We start from the raw sequence: 8,818 nt of genomic DNA, 5'->3' as shown, positions 1-8,818 counted from the left end.
TAAGAGTTCTCTCTCTCTCTCTCTCTCTCTCTCTCTCTCTCTCTCTCTCTTTTGAGACAGAGTCTCATTCTATCACCCAGCCTGGAGTACAGTTGCCTGATCTTGGAGGTCACTGCAGTCACACCTCACAGGCTCAAGCAATTCTTCTGTCTCAGCCTCCAGAGTAGCTGGGACTGCAGGCACACACCACCACGCCTTGCTAATTTTTGTATTTTAGGTAGAGACAGGGGTTTCAGCATATTTTTCAGGCAGATGTTGAACTTCTGACCTCAGGTATTCCATCCACCTCGGGCTTCCAGAGCCCAAGTATTACAGGCATAAGCCACTGTGTCTGGCCAGTAATACAGTTCTTCCATAAAGTTTATTTGAAATGTAGTTCAGGCCCCAGCAACTGACTTATAGACTGTCATATAGAAACAAACTGAGTCAAAGCCCTATGAAGTTACAGCTTTTGAGAATAAGTCCTTAAATCAATAGCTTATAATTTTTGGATGCTTTTGTAAAGGTCTGCTTTTGACAAATACATAACACATTTGTAACACACATCAGTTTCTTTGAAGTATGCTGGAGCACTGATATAGGTTCTAATACCAGCTCTTACAACATTTGTGAGATTCTGGGTGAATCCTTTAAGTTCTAAAGCTTTATTTTGGTCTTAAAAATAATGAGTTTAAGTAAGATATTTTGATATTTTCCATTCTGGTTTTTTCATACTCTGATCCTGTTGGGTAGAATACGTAGGATACAGAGATCATCTGCTGTGCATGATTTGTTTATCCTAAATCATCAAACCCTGATCTGACTCATCTTAAAACATGTGAATTGAGATTTCATTGCTATTAAGAAAGTTAGTGGGCACCCTGCTTCATGTTTTTTTTTCTGTGTTGAGACCTGAATGCCTACTCTTAGATTCTGTATAATTCTGAATTCTCTTGATTTTTTGTTTGTTTGTTTTTGAGACACAATTTTACTCTGTAACCCATGCTGGAGTGCAGTGGTACGATTTCAGCTCACTGTAATCTCTGCCTTTCAGGCTCAATTAATACTCCCACCTCAGCCCCTTGAGTGGCTGGAACTAGAAACATAAGCCACCATGCCTGACTAATTTTTTTTTCTTTTTTTGAAAATTTTTTTTGTAGAGATGAGGTGTCACTATGTTGCCCAGGCTGGGATTCTCTGACTCTTAATGAATAATTGATTTTTAAATCTTTCCCCACAGAAACCTTGAGTGACTGATTATGAAATGGCAAGAGACTATTTAGTTTCTATTTTCTGTGGGATGTAGGTCATTGATGCTCAGGATCGGTGTAAGTAAGATGCCTGTGCGAAGCATGCTCCCTGCTGCACTGTCAGTTTTCATGAGCCACTATTTCTAATAAGACCTGTAGATACATGTAGGATATAATCATCTCTAATCATATCATATATTACATGTAAGTTTCACCTTTTGAGACATGAGTTAATAAGATTTGAACTTCAAAGACCATGATGTTAGTACTTCCTGAGTAATCAACTGAAGTATGTTTTACATACGTGTTTTCCAGATTGCTGACTTAATTATAAGTGCTTCTGAATTTAAAGGAAGCACTTGATGTTTAGGAAGAAATTAACCTTTAAATTCCATGTGTCTACGCTTAGTCTATACAGAGTTGTAATTGGATGTAAGATGCAGAATCACCCATAGGGTTCTGTTTTTAGTGCATTTTATAAAACCCAAGCTGTAGTGTCCTTTGTTTGCCTTTTGGGTCATCTAAATAATCTGTTGCTAAGTCATGTTCCCAACTGTTATGTTTCTGTTTCAGGTGAAGGGCAATCACAGTGTTAAAAGAAGATACACTGAAATGATGCAGGCTGCTCCCATGTTGGAAATTTGTTCATTTAAGTTCTCTCAATAAAGCTTTATAGCCTTCTGCAAAGAAGTCTTATGCATCTTTTATGATTTTATTTCTAGGTATTTGATGCTGTGAAATATGTATCATTCTTTGAAATTTTATATCCTGTTTGAACTGGTATGTAGAGAGATAATTCTTATATATTGATTTTGTATCCAGCAACCTTGTTAAATATGCTTATGAATTCTTAAAGTTTACTTTGAGATTGTTTTCAGTATTCAACATACAGAATGATATAATCTTTGAATATGAACAATTTTGTTTCTGCCATTTTTTAAATTTCCTTTTGTACTTTTTGTGGAGACCTGGTTTTGTTATATTTTCCAGGCTCTTTTTGAACTATTGAGTGCAAGTGATCCACCCCCCTCAGCCTCCCAAAGTGCTTGGATTACAGGCATGTGCCACTGCACTGGGCACATTGCTGCCATTTTGAACACTTTTCATTTCCTTTTCTGATTTTATGGCATTGGGCAGACCCACCTGGTACAATGGTGATAGTGGACATCCTTGTCTTAACCCTGATGAGAAATGGAAACATTTCAACATTTCACCATAGTATTTACTGTACTTTTTTTTGTAGATGGACTCTATTGGAGTAAGTCATTCCATTCTGTTCTACTTTGCTGATTCATTTTGAATATATGTTGAGTTTTATCAAACAGTGCATCTATTTTGATGATTACAGCATTTTCCTATTAATCTGTTAATGTAATGAATTAGACTGATACATTTGTACTTTTTTATATTGTATATTTAAAAATTGAGACAGGGTCTCACTCTGTCACACAGACTGGAGTGCAGTGGTGGTATCACAGCTCACTGCAGCCTTGGCCTCCTAGGCTCAAGTGATCCTCCCACCTCAGCCTCCTGAGTAGCTGTGACTATAGGTACATCCCACCATGCCCAGCTAATTTTTCTATTTTTTTTTTTTTGTAGTGATGAGCCTTTGTCATGTTGCTTAGGCTGGTCTCGAACTCCTGAGCTCAGGCGATCTGTCCAGCTCAGCCTCCTAGAATACTAGGATTTCAGGCATGAACCTTGACCTGGCCAGATTTTTCTTATATCGGAGTCCTAGACTAACTTTTGTGCAGGTGGGCTAACAGCGTGATGAAATTTATCATTCAATTGATTTAAAGAAAACTATCCTTGACTTTCCAGTGTGTAAGTACGTGAAAGCATAATGATTTTTAAAGCATATATTGCTATGGGTGTTGGGACCCCTGCATTTTCCGTTGCTGTGGGAGCATGTCCTTGTAGGTACCTTCAGTCTGTTTTCTCAACTACAAACATGTTAGGGCCATGGGTTGTGACTGATAAGGAATGCATCTTGCTAATTTCAAGATGGAGTTCATTTTCAAATGGTATCACTTTAGCTGCCCTAGGCTCCTGTTTCCCTAATACTGTCACTTCTCATTCTGCAATTCTGATGCTATAAATAATGTTTTAGTATTTTCTTACAGGTCCTTGAAGTCGTATTCGTTCTTCTTTGTCTCTTTCTCTTACTTGTTCATGTTGAACAATTTCTTTTTGGGGTATGTTGCTATTTCTGTTTTAGCAGGTGGTCTACCTGTCTTCCCAGGCAGTCACCATGGTCCTTGTCCCCATGGTGGGGCCAGGGCAAGAGAGGGCCCTGGAGGGGAGGGGAGCTCAGTTGAAGATGGAGTGACTTTTGAGGGGGGCACTATTTAAGGTATATGAGTCCCAGAGGCATAGGAAACAGCAGCAGGAGGTGGGATTCCATTATCCTCAGTGGGGATGGGAATTGGGGGTTTGGAGTGTGATGCTGGTAACGGCAGCCCTCCCCGTCCCACCCACAGCTGCGCATGCTCCTTCTCGCCTCAGTGCGCATGTTCACTGGTCGTCTTCAGGTCAGCCCCTTTGCCTACGTGGAGAACGCCAGGGAGCTGTGAGGGTGTGTGGTCACGTTCCTGCTGTCTGGACTCTTTTTTTCTCTACTTAGACTCATCTGGTAGGTCCACAGGCCAGTCCTCCCGGGGATTGAAGTTTGAGTGAGGGTGAGGAAGAGGCAGTGGGCTTTGGGCGGGTCCACGGGTTTCAGGGCCTGGTCTGTGGCCTCCAAGGGAAGAGGGACTCATGGCCACCGAAGGAGAAGTGCCGCCTGACCTCCAAGCGTGGGGCTCTGAGGTCGCCCTACTTTAACTCATAGGCTTTGTGGTCGTGAAGGGCCCAAGACAGGGAGGAAGGTAGGCCATGGAGGAGAGGCAGCCAGGGGCTCAGGTGAAGATGGGGCAAGTGCTGGGGGTGATGTTGGAGGGATGGAAGTCCCGAGGTGCTGGGAACCTCTGACACAGGGCACCTTCCTGAGTACTGAATGGGGGGCAAGGCGAGCGGTAAAGAAGGGGCCTGGAAACTGGGAAACTGAAGGCTGGTGAGTGCCCCCCCAGCAGTATGGGGTGAGTAGTACCCCAGTGAGAAGCATTGCTAGGTCTCACCTCTGCCATGCAGGGTCAGGAAACAATGGGAAAGACTGGGCGAGGCTCTGTAGTCCAAACAAACTTGATTTGTCGGGAGTGAATGGCTCTATTAAGTGGGAGTGTGCCAAAAGCAGCGGTCACAGGAATTAGGATTAGCTAGTATATTCATGTGAAGTCAACTTGTGAAACTGAACTTCATGAGAAATGTCCTCTGTCAGCAAGGCCCAGTGGCATGTACCTGTAGTCCAGTTACTCAGTTACTCAGTCCAAGTTACTCAGGACACTAAGACGGGAGGCTCCCTTGAGTGGGAGGTCGAGGCTGCAGTGAGCATGCTGCTGCACTCCAGCCTGAGCAACAGAAGGAGGCCTTGTGTCTAAAAGGAATTTAGAAAAAAATGTCCTCTGCCTTTTGCCACATGCCTTTAGAAGATTGCTCTGCCAGCTTGCCTTGCATAAGTGGCTTTGCATGCACTCAGAAAAGGTACACACGTATGCTTAGCTCTGGGACTTATTTTGGGAATATTTTCCAAATTAAAATGACAAGTTAACATTTAACCATGGAAGTGATCGAATATAGCTGTCCTCTCAAGTGCATGTTCCCAGTCACCGTTTTCTGTTTTCAGTGTTTCAGTGTGAAATATGAGTTGGTGAGGAAGATCAACCTATTGGCCTAGACCAAGATGCTGTGTAGAACCTCCTGAGGTGAGTGGGCCTATGCTGGTGAGCACTTTAATGTTAATCCGATGTTTTCTATTAGCAGAAGTTATTTTTTGTGATAGTGTTTTTGCATCAGTACATAGACACTGATAAAGGTCTTCATGCTGATAAAAAATGATTATGGTGTCTCATGAAGGAAACATTGATTCAGGAGGATTTTGTTTTTCTCTTGTATTCTCCAGGTTTCGCACATTACTTCTTTCTCATGCTTTGCTTGTTAATGACAGATTGTACACATCTGTTCTAACACAGAGTATAATAGCTTCTGAAATCCTTGTTGGTCACTTTATTCGGAGTAACTTTCCTGTGGTAGAGTAACCTCATTAAGCATACTAATGAGGTTAGTTAATAGAGTTGGAGAAACGTCTTTAGGCTTAGTTATGATCAGAAATATCTATGTATTCTGTGTATATTTGTATAATCATATATTAATAACAAAACTTTTTTTTATTTGCACACACACACACACACACACATACACATACACACTCTCTGGCCCGAGCAGTTCAGTGATGAAGAAGTGGAACCACCAAAACCTGAAGAAGGGGAACCAGCAACTCAAAGTCAGATTCCTGTACCTGCTCAGGAGGAAGAGGATGAGGGAGCATCTGCAGGTCAAGGTGAAGGGAAAGGGAAGACGAATAACTGTTGTTGTATGTGTGCATGCATGTGTCTCATGCATTATCATATAGAAGGAATAGGAGGAAAGAAAACAATGGAAAGAATGCCTAAAATTCACTGGAAAAGTGAGGAGGGTATATAGTTTGCAGTTTAGCTTAGGGAAACCCCTCACTATGATGAAATATGTCCACTTTATGAATGAGAGGATGGAGGCTCAGGGACTTGGTGAATACAGAATTTGTATTTTGTTTCAAAGTATGTGTCTTCCTACTATCTATGTTGCTTTAAAAAAAAGTAAATGATTTTGCTGAAAATGCTTAAAACTCAAATGCTTTACTGTACTGGCCCAAGAATAGACCAAGTTCAGAGGAGTAGGAGCAACTCCAGAAACAGAATGTTGGCCACCGTTGTGTGTGTGTGTGTGTGTGTGTGTGTGTGTGTGTGTGTGTCTTTTAAATGAATGACAGGTTCTTATGTTGTCCGGTCTTGCCTCAGACGCATAGCTTCACCTCCTCAAGCGCCAGGACAACTGGCCTGAGCTACTGTGGCTCTCTTGATTGATACTTTTATATGGTAAGTTTGATGTGGATAAATCAGGATACTACCATACAGGTGGCTGGTTTAGTGTGATTTTTTTAAGTGCCTTTTATGAGGTGATTAAATCCTTTTATGGTTAGAAAAACCAAAAAAAGGAATTATCCTGAAATTAGCATGAGATAGAAACAATTTCTCCTAGATAAAATAGTTTGGAACATATCATTTATATAACTTAGGTCATGGATTATTCTAGGGATTTACTGTTAAAGGTTTCTGGAATATGACTGACAACAATGCCCATTAGTTGCTGTCCACCCACTCCTGTATTCTCAGTGTGGGACAGTATATTTGCCGTGATTCACAAACCATGTTACTTTTTGGTGCTTTGTTCTACATGAGGTTCATTTATGGGATATCACATTTAGGACCTTTGAACCTAAATATAACTTTATTTGAAGAAAGTTAACTTTCTGTTGAACCCAATAGGTAATAGATGTCATGACTGTAAGATTTTCCATAGTACTCATTCAGCTAATGAATCCTTAGAAATTTATATTGTAATTGTAACTGAAATCCTATCCATATTGTAGACGTCAGATTTCTTAGCTGATGCCCACTGCTCTTATTGCTGATTGTAAGCATTACACATGTCCTGTGGTTTATGTTTAGATTGTCATTTAAGAGAAAGATCTCAACCTGGGCTGAATGCCATGCACTCATAGTCCCAGCTACTTGGGAGGCTGAGGTGAGAGGATTGCTTGAGCCCAGGAGTTCAAGCCCAGCCTGGGAAACGTAGCGAGACCTCATTGCTAACAAAGAAAGAAAGAAAGAAAGAAAGAAATACATAAAGGTTTCATGATATAGGAAAACAAACATGCAAAGTGCCTTTCTGTTTGCTGGTAATGTTGCAAACATAACTCTTTACTGAACTGTAACCCTTAAAAATAGTTAAGATGGTAAATTTTATGTTGTGTATTTTTTACCAGTGATTTAAAAAAACTCCTGTCTTTCTAAATTCAGTGTAGACTTACAACTTTTGAGTATATGTAATATATTCTTCTAAATTTTGACTTTATATATTTTCAAGACATAAAATTTATAGAAAATTTCCAGGAATAGTACAATTAAGTCATATATTTTTCACCTAGATTCACCAATTGTTAATAGCTTTTGCTCCATTGGTTTGATATCTTTTCCCTCCCTGAGTTACCCTGCTGCCCACACACTCACACACACATGGATATTATGTTTACTGTTATTAATGGTGAAATGTTTAGATAAAGTTTCAAGTATTATGGCCCTTTACCCTGTGTACTTGAGTGTATGTATGTCGTCAGAAGAAAGAACAAGTCATTCCCTGGATCATCACTGCACAAAGATCAAAATCAGGAAGTTTAACAATGTGAAAATGCAGTCTTTTCATACACAGTGTATACTCAAATTTTTCCAGGTATCCAAAAAATTCCTTTTTTCTTTTTTTTAAATACAGAGTCTCACTCTGTTGCTTAGGCTGGAGTACAGTAATGCAATCTAGGCTCACTGCAACCTACACATCCCAGGTTCAAGGGATTCTAATGCCTTGGCCTCCTGAGTAGGTGGGACTACAGTTGCCAGCCACTGTGCCTGTCTAATGTTTCTCCTTTTTTTGTATTTTTAGTAGATATGGGTTTCACCATGTCGGCCAGGGTGGTCTTGAACTTCTGACCTCACCTGATCTGCCCACCTTGACATCCCAAAATGCTGGGATTACAGGCGTGAGCCACCGAACCTGGCCCAGATAGTTTCCTTTACAGAATTTTTTGTTTCTAATCCAGAGCCCAGTTCAGGATCATGTCTTGCATGTACTTGTCATGTGTTTTTAGTTTATTTTAATCTGGAATAGTTCCTTAATTTTTCTTTGTCATTCATGATATGGACATTTTTGAAGAGGATAGACCAGTTGTTTTGCAGAATGTTCACCAGTTTGGGTTTTTTCGTGTATTTTTTTAAGACCATTTTTCACTCATCATTTATTGGTGGCTACTGATGCTATATAGGAGTCTAAGTGCTATGAGAGACAGGATTTCAGCCTTGAGTCATTTAATACGATAAGGACACTCAGAAGTCCAATAACAGAGAAATGCAAAGGAGGCAACAAAGTTGTCTGAGGGCAGTATTTGGGCTGGAAGAGGGTAATATTTAGAAAACTGCTTTCCTGTTTTCTGCCAACAGTCTCCTGAAATAATGTGCTTCGGATTCTTATCAATACATTTAGTATTACACTAACTAAAGGTTTTATTTAATAACACCAAGAGCATGAATATTATTTCTTTATCTTCATGTTTTACTGTCTAAATTTATATATATGTAAATATATAAATATATAATATTTAAAAATAAGATATATATTTTATTTTTAAGGGCCAGAGCCTGAAGCTGATAGCCAAGAACAGGTTCATCCAAAGACTGCATGTGAGCATGGAGATGATCCTGATATATAGGAGATGTGCCTGCCAAATCCAGAGCAGGTGAAATCACCAGAAGAAGGTAGATAATCCATTAGGCATGCAAATTGTAGGGTGTTGTTTCCACAGTATCATATATAAGTGTGTGTGTGTGTGTGTGTGTGTGTGTGTG

General features: G+C 40.1%; 2 protein-coding genes and 1 pseudogene across 4 annotated transcripts in view; all 3 read left to right on the top strand.

Moving 5' to 3' along the window:
• The window catches only part of LOC108293042 (G antigen 10-like), a 43,979-nt gene extending 42,050 nt beyond the window's left edge, over nt 1-1,929 (top strand). Inside the window, exon 5 of one of the 3 annotated variants that reach the window (XM_017514216.2) lies at nt 1,803-1,929. In XM_017514216.2, coding sequence (XP_017369705.1) covers nt 1,803-1,825 — 23 coding nt within the window. In that variant the 3' untranslated portion in view covers nt 1,826-1,929. The remainder of the gene's footprint in view (nt 1-1,802) is intronic. The other 2 variants (XM_017514215.2, XM_037733370.1) reach the window with 2 other exon arrangements.
• LOC108293043 (G antigen 2B/2C-like) overlaps nt 1-8,818 on the top strand; it is a 30,264-nt gene that overhangs the window by 13,480 nt on the left and 7,966 nt on the right. The gene's annotated exons all lie outside the window — the stretch shown is intronic.
• The window catches only part of LOC108293023, an 11,204-nt pseudogene continuing 7,352 nt past the window's right edge, over nt 4,967-8,818 (top strand).

Source organism: Cebus imitator, unplaced genomic scaffold (assembly GCF_001604975.1).
Source record: "Cebus imitator isolate Cc_AM_T3 unplaced genomic scaffold, Cebus_imitator-1.0 Scaffold520, whole genome shotgun sequence".
In the NCBI taxonomy this organism is placed as follows: Eukaryota; Metazoa; Chordata; class Mammalia; order Primates; family Cebidae; genus Cebus; species Cebus imitator.
Note: the sequence above shows the minus strand (reverse complement) of the source record. Positions and strands in the feature narration are given on the sequence as shown.